General features: G+C 50.6%; 1 protein-coding gene across 3 annotated transcripts in view; it reads left to right on the top strand.

Annotated features, from left to right (window-relative positions):
• The first annotated feature begins 1,370 nt into the window (after positions 1-1,370).
• The window catches only part of PSTPIP2 (proline-serine-threonine phosphatase interacting protein 2), a 39,516-nt gene continuing 26,017 nt past the window's right edge, over positions 1,371-14,869 (top strand). For all 3 annotated transcript variants that reach the window (XR_014616902.1, XM_084224887.1, XM_084224888.1), the window contains exons 1-6: positions 1,371-1,426; positions 9,110-9,210; positions 10,844-10,921; positions 11,780-11,814; positions 13,254-13,360; positions 14,048-14,110. Coding sequence is in view for 2 of the 3 variants with exons in the window: in XM_084224887.1 (XP_084081013.1) it covers positions 1,394-1,426; positions 9,110-9,210; positions 10,844-10,921; positions 11,780-11,814; positions 13,254-13,360; positions 14,048-14,110 (417 nt within the window). In the remaining variant the exon portion in view is untranslated. The remainder of the gene's footprint in view (positions 1,427-9,109; positions 9,211-10,843; positions 10,922-11,779; positions 11,815-13,253; positions 13,361-14,047; positions 14,111-14,869) is intronic.

Consider the following 14,869-nt stretch of genomic DNA (forward strand, 5'->3'; position numbering starts at 1 on the left):
CAGTGGTTTGGTGTGAAAGGGATCTTAAAGGTCATCTGTGTCCACCTGCTGCTGTGGGCAGGGCATCTCATCCCAGGCTGCTCCATCCAGCCTGGCCTTGGACACTGCCAGGGGTGGGGAGCCACAGCTGGTCTGGGAAACCTGTGCCCTGGCCTCACCATCCTCACAGGGAAGATATTCTTCCCAACATCCCATTTATCCTTGCCCTCTCTCAGTGGGAATACAATTCTCCCTTACTCTGTTGCTTTGTGCCCATGTCCGGAGTCCCTCTCCAGCTCTCTTAGAGCACATTTAGGTGCTTGGTGGTGTGGATTCGTGGTGAGTTTGTGCTCTCGTGTCTAGAGACTACACACAGGGTTAGTCTGCCTAAATCAGCCTCAGGTTACAATTGAGCAGACATTTCAGTAAGTTGAAAATGCTTTTTTTTTTACACAGCTGGAGATTTTAGCTGTCCCGTGTTCAAGCAAAAGCAGCAATTGAGCGCGGTGGGTGTGATTGAGGCATTTCAGTACATAGTGTCCGATCTTTGCTTTCATATTTTCCAAGCCTTGTTCAGAGGTCCCTCATGGAATGCCTTGCGTCAGGCAATGGCCCCTAATAAACTGTGTGAGGCACGGGATGTGTGTGGTGAAGGAGGGTTGTGTGTGTTCAGGAGCGGCTGGGAAGGGGCTGAGCCTGGAGAAAAGGTGGCTGGGGGGGGGGACGGGACGCTGTGGCTCTGCACAACTCCTGACAGGAGGGGACAGCCGGGAGGAGAGTCGGGCTGTGCTCCCAGGGAGCAGGGTCAGGACAGGCAACAGCCTGCAGCTGTGCCAGGATAGGTTTGGATTGGATATTAGGAAAGTTTCCTGACCTGGGGAGTTTTCCTGCCTAGCACAGGCTTCCCAGGGCAGTAGTGAACTCCTCATCCTTGGATTAATAAGTCCTGTGCATGTGGATGTGTGGGACATGGGTGGGCTTGGTAGTGCTGGGCGAATGGTTGGACTCGATGACCTTAGAGGGCTTTTGCAACCTAAGCAATTCTATGATTCCATGAAACCTTCCGAAAGTATTCCCGAAGCTCCGAGCCGGGCGGGCAGGGTGCTGCAGGCGGCGTGGGCACGACTGTGCAGCCGCCGCCCGAGCTGCTCCGGCTCCGCTCCCTCTGTCCTTGGGGCACCGCGCGGCTCAGCGGCATCGCCCGGCACGGGCGCGTTTGTCCCACGGCGCGCTGGTGCCGAGCCTGCCTTCCCCGCCAGTCCCGCCCGCCTGCCGCAGCACGTCCCGCTCCTCGGCCCGCGGGCATCCCGGGGCGGGAGCACTCGTGCGTGGGAGGAGACTCCGCGGGGCGGGCCGGGCCGGGCCGGGCCGCGCCGGGCAGGGAGCGGCCGAGCGCGGCGGCGGCGGCAGCAGGATGCGGGAGGCGCGGTTCAGGGACAACTTCTGGGTGAGTGGGAGCACGGCGGGACCGGGATAGCGGGGACAGAGCCAGCCGGAGCTGGGGGAAGCAGCTGGAGGTGGAAGGATCACTGCTCTCTGGTTAGAGTTGGCTCCAAAGCCAACGGTCGTGGTCGTGGGGTGACTTTGCTGAATGCTCTCGGTCGATAGAGCACTGGCACAGGTTGTCCAGAGAAGCTGTGGCTGCCCCTGGATCCCTGGAAGTGGCTAAGGCCAGGTTGGACGGGGTTTTAGGCACCCACGGATAGTGGAAGGTGTCCCTGCCCATGGCAGGGGATGGAATGAAATGTGCTTTAAGGTCCCTTTCCAACCCAAACCATTCTGAGATTCTGTGATCCCCAGCAGGCACTGCCCACCATGCATGTCTTGAGAGTTGTGGCTTTACAGTCTGCTCCATGTAGCCAAAAGAATCCCAGCAAGTGGCTGCTGCCTTGCTGGAGGAAGTCCGTGCCAGGCTGAAGGGTTTGATACCATTAATTTGCCATTGGTGAACTACTTGAAGACACCTTGGGAAAAAAATGTTCAACTCTTGTGGAGCTAATCCTGGACTGGGAGCAAGTCACTTGGTGTGGTGCTGCTGTCAGCTGTTGAGCCATGGAGGAAAACCTACAGTTCGGGGAAAACCACAATTTATTATTTTCAGTCTGAATTATGCTTTTATAAAAGGAGAAGTGCAGAAAACCCACATATCTGCTGCAAAGCTAAAACTCTGTGGCTACTTGGTTCCTCTTGTGGTGGACCTTCATTCTAGGTATTAGTGACCAGGAAGGAAACTACCAAATTTGGTCTTTTGGGGCTGAAAATCTTCATCTGTGAATGGTGCTGCTTGGGGTTTTCCAGATGTTCCCTGGAAACATTTCCCATCTTGTAGGATGTGGGAGAGAAGCACAGGCCCCAGGAAGAGCTGGCACCAGGATTGGGGTGTTAAGGAATCAGTGCAGAGCCTCGCCCAGCGTCACTGACGAGTTAACTGGTGTAGCGTTGTCAAACACATAAATCCCACACAGGTGTCAAACCTGTTGTGGAGAATAAAGCCAACTTTGCATCTGGCAGCTGCTTCCCAGCTATTTGTTACACAGAAGTTTTCCTCAGTGCCCCCCCTCTGCTTTGCAGACGTGCAGAGGGGAGGTTTTGAGGGTGCTGGAGGAACCACTGTGATGGCAGAAAGGCTGAGCAGGCAGGGTTTGTTGTGCCTCAGTGGCACATGGGATTGAAGAAGAGCTCCTCACCGCAGGGCTGACTTCGGCTGGTTCTGCCTGCTTTGTTCCTCTCCAGCAGTGCTGTGGTGCTTTTTGAAGAAGGATCTTGGAGGAGGGGGCTGAGAGGGAGAAAACACCAGGACAGGAGCAGCCTCCAGCTCCCAAGACAAGGAGGATCTGGGGTGTTGTGTGGGGCACTCACCCTTGCTTGACCACTTCTTCTCTGAACACGGCTATTTTCTGAATATTCCCTGGCTCTTGCTGAGCCCCAAACCACTGGTGCTGCCAGGGATTTTTCCTGGGTTTTGCCCTTTCTGAAGCCTGTGTGCTCCAAGCCCCCTGACTGAGGTTGGATGGGAGCGTGATGGATGTGACTCAGTGGAGAGACTGAGGCCCTTCTGCGGTTGTTGGGCCCATGGAAAAGGCAGGTACCACCCCAGGCAGCTGCCACACCACGTACTGGTGACTGTGCATCAGCCGTGAGGGCTGGGGAGGAGGGGTGAATAAGGATAGGAAGGGAAAAAAACCAAATGAAGATGAAGTGTGGAGGGCTGCACATCCAGCTTCCACCTGCTGCTGAGTGCTGTGAGTGGGCAAGCACTTCCTCCTGCAATTTTCCTCTTAGATTGCTTTGCGTAAGGCAAAAAATAGAAGAAGTCTTTGCTGAAGCAAGTGATTTCTTAGAATCATAGAAGCATTGAGCAGTTTGGGTTGGGAAAGATCTTACAAACCATCTAGTCCCCCACCCTGCTCTGGTCAGGGACACCTTCCATGAGACCAGGTTGCTCTATGCCCTCTCCATCCTGGTCTGGAATGCTTCCAGGGTGTGTAGGTAACCTCTGCCAGTGTTTTAATACTCTCAGTCATAAACAATCCAAACAATTCCTTCCCTGTATTTAATGTGAATCTCCCATCTTTTTGTTTAAAACCATATTTCCTTGTCCTATCATTACAAAGAGCTTGGTGAGGCACAACTTTTGTCTTCTGTAGGTTCTTCACTTGTCAGACAGGGTGAGACCAAGAGGGCCATTGCTGCACAATCCTGGGCAGGTGGCAGATGCTGCCACACACTGTTCTAGAGTGGTGATGATGGCTCAGCAGAATCCCTAAATATGGGAAAAATGTATGTTATTCTAGTGGGAGCAAGAATCTTGGTGATTAGGACAGCCTGATGAGAAGGAGGAGACTTTGGGAGTGCTCCAGGGAAAGTATGCTCCAACTGATGGGACAAGTCTAAAAAATGCACAAACTATTAAAACCTAGGCCAGTTTCGGTATTGGATCTTCCAGCTTTGAAATGTGACTGGTTGTGATTGATGACTCCAAATTTCTTTGTGGGGATAGGATGGTAAGGGTGAGGGTAGTGAGGCCCTGGCAAAGGTTGCCCAGAGCAGCTGTGGCTGCCCCTGGATCCCTGGCAGTGTCCCAGGCCAGGTTGGACAGGGCTTGGAGCAGCCTGGGACAGTGGAAGGTGTCCCTGCCCATGGCAGGGGGTGGAATGGAATGAGGTTTACAGTCCCTGCCAGCCTGAACCATTCCTGGATTCTGTGATTAGAGGCTAAGCTGCAGCCCACCCTTTGCTCTCTTGGAATAGCAGGGCTGTGCTTCCAGCCTCACCTGGGGACTGATTTAGTTTTAAACTTCAGCAGTTCTGGTTCCTTTGGTAGGGGCTATGTCTGCTTCTGCACTGGCTCCTGTTCCCTGCTGGAGCTGATGGTATGATATTCCTTTTGTGCTCTGTTGGGGAAACACAGGCCCACTTGGCTCTCTGCACTGAAGTTTGCTCAGGCTCCCGGGTCTCAATACAAGATGTTGAATTTCTTTGAATAAAGGTGTTTGCTCCCTGGCACCCCACTGCAGCTCCTGCTTGCTCAGGGACTGAAGTCCAGACATGCCTGAAGTTGAACAGTTTTTGCCCTGAATGCTCTGACTCCCATGTCACTCACTCCCACAGGCCTGTGAGTGAGCTGTGCAAAAACAAAAATACCCCAAAGCTCGTGTTTGTTTGCCCTTGTCCTGCCTGTAGTGATTGCCACGAGTTGGGCAAGCCTGACATTTTGTTTTCATTTGTTTTTGCAATCTCCTCTTCTTCTTTCACTATGTGAGGTCTTTTCTTTCACTTTTTTTTCACTTTCTTAGTACATGCCTTGTTTTCCACAAGTCTGTTCTTGCACATATTTTGGGTAACCCAACAGCTTTGGGTCTCCCCAGTGTGCTTTGGTGTTGTAAAGCCGTACGGTAAGAATAAAAATGACAATAATGCTAAGAACCACTCTAATTCTGATCTGTGGGCTAAACAGGTTAGAGCTTGGAGAATGAAATTTTGGTCACTTTGCCTTCAATGAGGCAGTGCTCTGCTCCCTGTTATCAGCAATGCTGCTAAAACAACCCATGGCTGGGGGGCTGCAGCCCTGGGCTCCTGGGTTTATTCCCTGGCTGCTGACTGATGGTGGCTGTTTCACTTCCCCTTCCCTTGTCCTTCTCTAAATGGGTACTGCCTTGGTGGAACTTAGCAGCAGCATTGTGAAACCCCCAGGTCATTGTTTCAAAGGAACAAGGTGGGATTTGTGGGAAGAAGACATTGCTTCAAGGTGAAACAGTCCATTGCTTTTGGTGTCTCTGGGACGAGCAGGGAAGGTGCTGGTGAAGGAAACTTCAAATGGGAAATTAATAATCAAAATACTGCTTTTTGCAAGTTGCTTGTCCCAGGCGGGTGGATTTGCAGCGAGGTCTTTTCCTCCCTGCAGTGAGCTTTGTCTGTCCTGTAGTACCCTGCTGGCTGTGGGGTGGGGAGGAGCTGCAGCCTTGTGCAGCCTCTCCTTGCCCTGCTCCCTGCAGGCACCAGCATGAAGCACTTCTCTTTGTCTCAGTAACTTCTGCAGGATGATGAGCGATTTTGAGGCTGCACTGACTGAGCAAGGACAGCACAGCCTTGTACAGTTGCACAGTGTTTCCAACTGCTAAAATAGTCACCAGCTTCTGGTGCGTTTCTCTAAACGCACAAGGCTGAGGAAACATACTGAGAGCTTGGAATAAATATAGATCTTTCAGGAGATGGCCCATGAACATGTGCAGTGCCCAAAGCCTTTCGGTTCGGGGAGGTTGGGACAGACAGATGGAGGGCAGGAAGGCTCTGCAGAGGGGTCTGGACAGGCTGGATCCAGGGACTGAGGCCAGTGGAGTGAGGGGCAACAAGAACAGGGGTGTGAGGGGCAGCAAGGGCCAGATCTTGCACTTGGGTCACCCAACCCCTGCAGGTTGGGCAGAGGGGCTGGAAAGGGCCCCTTGGGAAAGGCCCTGGGGTGCTGGTGCCAGGGAATGGACACGAGCCCAGGGTGCCCAGGTGGCCAATGGCCCTGGGCTGTCCCAGCCAGGCTGTGCCACAGCCCCAGGGCAGTGCCCGTCCCTGTGCCGGCACTGCTGAGGCACCTCCAGTGCTGGGGACAGCTCTGGGCCCTCAGGACAAGAGAGACCCTGAGGGGCTGGAGCGTGTCCAGGGCAGGGAGCGGAGCTGGGAAGGGGCTGGAGCCCCAGGAGAGGCTGAGGGAGCTGGGAAGGGGCTGAGCCTGGAGCAAAGGAGGCTCAGGGGGGCCCTTTTGGCTCTGCACAGCTCCTGACAGGAGGGGACAGCCGGGGGGTCGGGCTGTGCTCCAGGGAACAGGGACAGGAGCAGAGGGAGCAGCCTCAGATTGTGTAAAGTGATGTTTGGATTGGATATTAGGGAAAATTTCTTAATGGAAAGGGTTATTAATCATACAAACAGGCTGCCCAGTGCAGTGGGGAAGTCCCTATCCCCAGAGGGATTTAAAAGCTGTGTGGATGTGGCACCTGGGGAGATGGGTCAGTGGTGGGATGGGCAATGTTGGGGTTGGACTTAATGGTCTTAGAGAACTTTTCTAATTGAAACATTTCTCCACTGTCATTTACTTCACAGGGTGTGTGTCTGCAGGGGTTTTCCGTGTTAATTGGGGTAGGAGATGGAAGGTCAGGCTCAGCAGCTTGCTGTGACTCAGACAGGATCATGACATGCTTTCCCATCCCCAGCAGAGCACTTTAGCCCTGTTTTTGGCTGAAAGTGTACCCAAACCCCAAAACATCACAAGCAGCACACAAATTCTTTCTCCTTATTGAGTCCATTGGGTGCAAATCCAGGCAGCAGATCAGGAAGGTGGGGGGAGGGGGTTGCATGTCCTGTGAGCTTGGGAAACATCAGGTGCTGCTTTGTCACCTTGAAATAATTTGTATGCAGTTTCCATGGGCTGTCCTCTAAATAGCAGGTGGGCTCAGAGCTCTGCCCAGCAGGGAGGACCAGGAAGGATGTATGCAGGAGAATGGCAGCAGAGATCCTCATGCTCTGTTTGGGCAGGGCTTGGTGCAGCTCCCCATCTTTTGTACTTGCCTTTGGGATAGTTTATTATGGTTTTGAATCTGCTCTGTGCTTGCCATGCTGCACTTCCTCTTCCATTGCTGTTGCCAGCCCTGCCTTTGCAGTCACAGAATCCCAGAATGGTTTGGGTTGAAAAAGGCCCTCAAGACCGTCTAATTCCACCCCCTGCCATGGCAGGGACATCTTCCTCTGTCCCAGGCTGCTCCAAGCCCTGTCCAGCCTGGCCTTGGACACTGCCAGGGATCCAGGGGCAGCCACAGCTGCTCTGGGCACCCTGTGCCAGGACCTCACCATCTTCACATCCAGCAATTCCTTCCCAATATCCCATCTGTCCCTGCCCTCTGGCTATGGAAGCCATTCCCTGTGTCCCCCCATGCCTTGTGCCCAGTCCCTGTGCAGCTCTCCTGGAGCCTCTGGGGGCACTGGACAGGGCTCTGAGGTGTCCCTGGAGCCTTCTCCATGCTGAGCACCCCCAGTCATGCTGGTCCTTTTGAGTCTTTCTGTGCCAAACCTTATCAGGAGGTTTCTGCAAAGCCTGATTTGACCATTCAACCCTGCCCAGCTCCATCTGGGCTGGGAGTTCCTCCCATGGAAACCTCACCTGGAGGAATTTAAAAGCCACATAAATGTGGCACTCAGGGACACGGGTAGGTGAATGGTTTGGCAGTGCTGGGGAACGTTTAGACTCAGTGATCTCAGAGGGTTTTTCCAACTTAAACAATTGTGTGATTCTTTGTTTCATGTAACACCTTGCACCCTGAGGTCCGGTCCTGCCTTGCGTGCTTAGGAAACACACGTGTGCTGGAATTAAATCCTTCTACTGTAGGAGAAGATTGATAAAACAAGGAGCTTAGTGCAATTACTGATGCTACTCCCAGTTTTCCCCTTGACCCTTCTGCCTGGCACAGAAAACCCAAGAGTGCCAGGCAGCAGAGCAGGATGCAGGAGCCTCTGGGTGCCCCTGGAGTGCGGTGATGGGGCTCTGACCCTCCCTCCTGCCTGGGCTTGCAGTGGCCAGCAGCTGTGCTTTGCATCCCTTTTGTTTCCTTTGAAAGTGGGGACAGGAATTCACCATCTCCCCTTCACTTCTTGCTTTCTCGGTCACTGGCAGTCAAGTACTTGAACAGGGAATTCCACTTAATTAAACTGTTCCTTTATCACAGATACCAGCCCTGTTGCTTCTCCTTTATTGCACCAGGAATAAATTCTTGAGAAATTCCCTCTTCTGCTGCCCACCCCGTTTTGCCAGATCTCTGCATACTCTCGTTCTGGCTTTGAACCGTTTCCTGAATCTCTGCATCCTGCCACAATCCTCCTCAGGTTTCTTGATAACCTTTTGTGGCTTTTGTTTCCTGTTGCTGAATTTCATACCTGCTCCTACTATTGCACCCTTTTCTGCAGCCATGCGTAGTAGTGGGGAAAGAATGGGGTAGAGTAAGTCAGCCTACATCATTGCTGCATCTCCTTTTTCTTTTTCTTTTTCTTTTTCTTTTTCTTTTTCTTTTTCTTTTTCTTTTTCTTTTTCTTTTTCTTTTTCTTTTTCTTTTTCTTTTTCTTTTTCTTTTTCTTTTTCTTTTTCTTTTTCTTTTTCTTTTTCTTTTTCTTTTTTTTTCCTCTTTCTTTTTCTCTTTCCTTTTCCTTTTCCTTTTCCTTTTCCTTTTCCTTTTCCTTTTCCTTTTCCTTTTCCTTTTCCTTTTCCTTTTCCTTTTCCTTTTCCTTTTCCTTTTCCTTTTCCTTTTCCTTTTCCTTTTCCTTTTCCTTTTCCTTTTTTTCCTTTTCCTTTTCCTTCTTCTTCCTTTTTTTCTACATGCATCCATGCAATATATGTTTTTAAGGAATAATTTGGAAGACAATGACCCTTCAGAATGTATGGCAAATGTGGGTGGCATAGATGTACCTTGTCTCAAATTGCCACCATTGTTCTCATTCTGGAGTTTCTCCCACCCCTAAAATAAAATATTTTATTTCATAAAGAGGCACTTGCACGCTTGCTCCCACTGAGCCATGGCCTGTGCAAATGCCTCAGGAGGTGGCAGTGTCCATGGGTTGCAGTGGCAGGGACGTGACTCCTGTTCCTGTGTTTTCAGAGCACGGACCTGACCAGCACAGTTGGCTACGACAGCATCATTCAGCATCTGAATGATGGCAGGAAGAACTGCAAAGAGTTTGAAGACTTTCTGAAGGAAAGGTAGGGGGCTGCCTCTGACAGAGGGCTGGGTTGAGCCTGGCAGTGGTGCTGTGTCACCTGGTATTCCCAGTTTGATTTCTGCTTCTTCTCCTGGTATTCCCAGCTGGATTTCTGCCATGTTTGGCCGATGTTAAAAGGCTGTCCCATGAAGTTGGCCTTGCTGTTTGCCTTGCAGAAGATCAGGTTAGAAGATCTGAGCCCAGGAGAGCCATGGCTTTGTCCTGTCTTTGTCTCTGTGCATTAGGAACACCCCACAGATTCAGTGTTAAGAAGTGGTAGGGTTAGGCACTGCCATTATTAATCAGAGGAGATGACATAAGCAGAGGTTCTGTGGCTGGTGATGATCTGGCCATGTATTTTACCTTTATGGTCACCTGGTTAGCAGGGGCTAAATACGAAGAGCATTGTAGAACACTCTACATTGAATGAATGTCATTTTGGTAATGACAGCTGGGGAAAACCAACCTCTGACTGCACAACTTGGTTCAGAGCATCCTGGAACAAACAAAATGGGGATGAACAGGAGGAGAGCTGCACTTAAAAGTGTCTAATGCACCTACATCTGTTCAGGCTGTAATCCCATGTTCCAGGAAAATTTGGACCTTCCACATGGGGAAGTGGACCCTGAGAACCAAGTCTCACTCATCAGTGACAATGCAGAGTGCCAGAAGCCTCCTCTACACCCTGTGCCCTCTTTGGCCTTGAAGGAGGTGCAGGTTGCCACTGAAGTGTCTGGAGGAGATCAGAGGCTGGGCCTGGATTTGCCACTCTCTGGACTTGGCCCAGTTGTCCAGCATGGCTGTTACACAGTTCCAGATATGAAAATGTGCCTGCTGGATGTTTGCCTCAAACAAAGTTCATGGAATGTTGCTAGGTATATTAAAAAATCAATTTATAATACGTTTGGTTTTTTTTTTTTTCAATTTCCCTATTAGCTTCTGGAGTTTTTAGAGTTAAGGTAGGTGAATTTCATTGCCTAACTCCAGAAATCAACCACATAGGGGTCTCTATCTGTGTTAGTAGTTAAGGCATTTTAGAAAGTTATTTGTTTTATCCAGAAGATGTTCAAATGGCAGCCTCTAGCAGTTCTTGTTCCTTTCTGCTGGCCACATGGAGAGAACTACATTTGACCAAGCAATTCTACCCCTGATTGTCTGTAGGGATTTCAAAGCAGCTGCAAAGAGCTGGTTATTCTTACACTGCAACACAGGAGCTTTTTTCCTCCTTCCTTTCTTCCAAGGCGGGGAGATAATATGGTCTCTCAAAGATTTTATTTATGTCGCCTCATGAGATTTGGTCTCTTTTTCAGATGCTCTCCCTAAGGATAAGTGCCAGGTACAGACAGTACTTATTGCCACGCATTGAGGGCAGGACTGGATGAGATATTGGGAAGGAATTGCTGGCTGTGAGGGTGGTGGAACCCTCTCTGGCACAGGGTGCCCAGAGCAGCTGTGGCTGCCCCTGGATCTCTGGAAATGCTCAAGGCCAGGCTGGACAGGGCTTGGAGCAACCTGGGGTAGTGGAAAGTGTCCTTCCTTGTGGCAGAGAGTAGAGCTGGATGAGCTTTCAGTTTTCCTTTCCATCCTAAACCAATCGATGAGTTCTCTCTTTGATGTCTCTCTTTCCTCAACAGAGCAATTATAGAAGAAAAATATGGCAAGGAGCTCATTAACTTGTCGAAGAAGAAGCCCTGTGGGCAGACAGAGCTGAAGTAAGTTCACAGTTGTTTTTATGGGTGTCCCTGAAACAGTGAAGGACGAAGAGAAGGAAGGAAGCTGTGAGACAAAACAGAATTGAAACTTGATTGAAACATTCAGAAATGAGCTGAAATCATTCTCATGAATGAGCAGTGCTCAGCTGAGCTCTAATTGGCTTTGAGCTGGAGCCCACCAAGTTCCCCTTAGCCACAGATTAACCAAAGCACTGTTAGGTGCTCAGGGGGATGTGGGCTGGTGGGTCAGCAGAAGGCTGGGGATCACGAGACCTTGGGTTACCTCTGGACAGGTTTTGTAGCCAGAGGGAAGTACAGGTACTTCCTTGACTCAAACCATGCACATCTTTAGAGCCCAGCATGCTGTGGCCACCACGGCTTGCTCCATTTCCCAAGTGATCCTCAGTGCCTTCTGATTCCTCCTTTATTTCTGCACTTTATACATACCCTGGTCATTTACTTACAGTTTCATACTGAGGTGTCACTTAAAAGATGTTTCTGCCATCTTTACTGTGCAATATTAATAGGGAGAGAAGCTCCTTATTTTTCCAGCCAATGGCAAATGCACCATGTTGAAATTGTCCCAAATAATGGTTTTAGGAGGTTGCCAGAAGCATTTGTTGTGAAACTTTGAATTTTTAACAGCATCCAATGTTCAAAAAGATGTAAAGTAGGTGTCAAACCAAGTGAACTGTGTTGTACCTGCTGAGAGGGAAAAAGCTGGAGGTACTAAGAGGGTAAATAGATGTGCCTTGAGTTCTTTGGCCATTGTTGAGTGAGCTCTGTTTTGGAAGAGGTGATCTGCTGTGTCTGACTGTGATTCTCCACCCTTTTTAATGCCCTGCCTGTGTTTTTCAGCACGCTGAAGAGATCCCTTGATGTTTTCAAGCAACGTAAGTAATTATTTGTGTTTGCCAGGACACTAAAGCCTGAAGGCAACTGCTTGGGAAGAAATCTCTAAAGCTGTGCAGTGCTGAGGCCAGGCAAAGGCTGTACTGCTGGCCTGGTTCATCCCAGTGTGTGGGGCTTGGGACAAAGTGAGATAGGACATGTGTGCGACAGGAGACCCACAAGGCATCTTTTTGGGATCTCTTGAGCTTTCAGGTTTGGCTGCAGCTCAGAGGTCATGTTTGTGTTGTGCATAGGAAGCTGTGCATGGGAAGCTCAATCTGGAGTTTGTTGGACAGGTTTGTCCTCTTCACAAACACACTGTAACTCATACCCTGAACCTGGGGACAGCTCTGGGCCCTCAGGACAAGAGAGACCCTGAGGGGCTGGAGCGTGTCCAGGGCAGGGAATGGAGCTGGGGAGGGGCTGGAGCCCCAGGAGAGGCTGAGGGAGCTGGGAAGGGGCTGAGCCTGGAGCAAAGGAGGCTCAGGGGGGCCCTTGTGGCTCTGCACAGCTCCTGACAGGAGGGGACAGCCGGGGGGTCGGGCTGTGCTCCAGGGAACAGGGACAGGAGGAGAGGGAGCGGCCTCAGATTGTGTAAAGTGATGTTTGGATTGGATATTAGGGAAATCTTCTCATGGAAAAAGTTGTCCAGGCCTGGCACAGCCGCCCAGGGCAGTGGGGGAGTCCTCATCACTGGAGGGATTTAAAAACCATATGGATGTGGCACTTGGGTCAGTGGTGGCCTTGGCAGCGCTGGGGGAATGGTTGAACTTAGGGATCTTAAGAGGGCTTTTCCAACCTAAGTGATTGTGTTATTCTAACTGGAGCATCTGAAAGAGGGTGCTTTGGCCACCATACATTGTCATGTGTCACATCCTGCCATGGTACCATCAGACAGCACCTGGAGGGTGAGCACTCTGCTGTCCTGTGCCCAGTCCATCCTTTGCCTGATCCAGGTTTCTTTGCTGCCCATGTGGGCCTCCCTAACAGGGCTCTGTCCTCACCACTGCTACAATTCACAGCTGTGGGTTTGGAGCAGCTTTGGGGGTTGAATCAGGAGCTGCCATTTGGCTCTGCTCCCTTGGTGGATTCTGAGGGTGTTTCACAGTGTGGCCACTCACCTTCAGCTAGAGGAGCCTGAGATTGTTTTAGCCTTCATTTTTCTGTGCTCCAAATTTCTGCCTGCTGGCCTAGGGCAGTGCAGTGTGTTGAAACATGCCCAGATTTACCTCTGTGAGGGGGAGAGTTTTCTCAAACTGGGGAGCAGGTCCCAGCAGGACTGATCCTTACGTTGGTGAGCACTTCTTGGAGGCTGCTTCAAACAAGCTGGAGCTTTTTCACATTTCTGAAAGGGGACATGTGGTGTGCTCTAAGTTGACTTGAGAAACAGTCTCTTCAGGAATATATATATAGAAGTATTGAATTTGTTTTCTGTTTTCAGAGATAGACAATGTGGGACAAGGTCACATCCAGCTGGCGCAAACCCTTCGGGAGGAAGCAAAGAAGATGGAGGATTTCAGGGAAAAGCAAAAGCTGCATCGGAAGAAGGTCAGGCACGGCGGGAAGATGTGCCCTCCTGCAGGGTGTTGATCCTGCCCCAGCAAGGGGCTGATCCTGGTGCTGTCTCATGCTATGTCCCAGCCCCTGGCACGCCCCCACTGCCTGTGCTGCTGGGAAGTACTGAGCTCCTTCCTATGTGTTGTAACTGTGTTGAACAGTGTAGTAACCTCCAACTTCCTTCTTCTCACTTCCACATCTTCTTTGTGTGTGTTTTGGGGCCAGCCACAGCATTGGAATGTTCTTAAAACATTTGTTTATAGTGCTGTATGATCTCCATAGGGGCTGCTAAAATGGCCAAGCCATTTAACTTCTTCTGGCTTGAGATTGCTTCGTCTGGAAAACCAGGCAAAGCTTCTAGAACCAGGGACTGGTTTGGACCTATCAGAGGCGAGTGGGCTTCCCAGTTTTGCCAGAGTCTGTGGAGATGATACAGTACTATATATTGCTAGGATTTCGTATGTAGAGCTCCTTTGCATACACAAAGGCTACAATTGCCTACAATTCAAAGCTTGGGCAGAAGCACAAAGATGAGTCTTGTGAAGATGATTTGGGTGGATGAAGGTCTTTAAACACATCTCAGTGTGGTCTGTGGCTCTTCCTCTTGTAAGCCACACAGTGTGTCCTGGAGCTTTGATGGTTAGTGATCTGCTGACGCCAGGTCTGTTGTCTTCACAGATAGAGCTGATAATGGAGGCCATTCACAAAAACAGGAATCTTCAGTACAAGAAGACCATGGAGGTAAAGCAAATGTGCTGCTGTTCCTTGCCATGTGGGTTAATGCTGCTCCACACATACACACACACACACACACACACAGAGAGAGCATTGGGACAGGCTTAAATGAGGCATTTCCTCCTCTGCTCTGACTCTTACGCTGTGTCTGTGTGATTGGTGTGCAGGGTGCGTTCAGAAACAGTGAAGAGCATGCCAAAGACATGGCCAGTGGTAGCCTTGCAGGGTTGGATACAAATGGTTTAGAGTCAGGGAATTATTCAGGTTGGAAAAGCCTCTAATATGCTTGAATCCAACCATTTGCCCAGCACTGCCAAGCCCACCACTAACTCATCTCCCCAAGTGCCACATCCACACCTTTTTTGAGCACTTCCATGGATGGTGACTGCACCACTGCCCTGAGCAGCCTGTTCCAGGGCATGAAAACCCTTTCTGTGAAGAAGTTTCTCTGAATTTCTACTCTAAACCCCCTCTGATGCAACTTGAGGCTACTTCCTCTCCTCTTGTCTCTTGTTCCATGGGAGCAGAGCCCAACCCCCATCTGGCTGTCCTCTCCTGTCAGGAGATGTGCAGAGCCACAAGGTCCCCCCAGAGCCTCCTTTTTTCCAGGCTGAGCCCCCTTCCCAGCTCCCTCTCATCAAGCTTATGCTCCTGCCTGTTGCCCAGCCCTTCCCTGGACATGCCTTTGATTGCCAGAAGCTTTTCACCCCAATCCTTGCCTTGCAAGGCTTTTCCCAAGCTGCAGGGCACCTTTTGTGCCATTCC

This window comes from Fringilla coelebs (assembly GCF_963513975.1).
Source record: "Fringilla coelebs genome assembly, chromosome: Z".
Classification (NCBI taxonomy): Eukaryota; Metazoa; Chordata; class Aves; order Passeriformes; family Fringillidae; genus Fringilla; species Fringilla coelebs.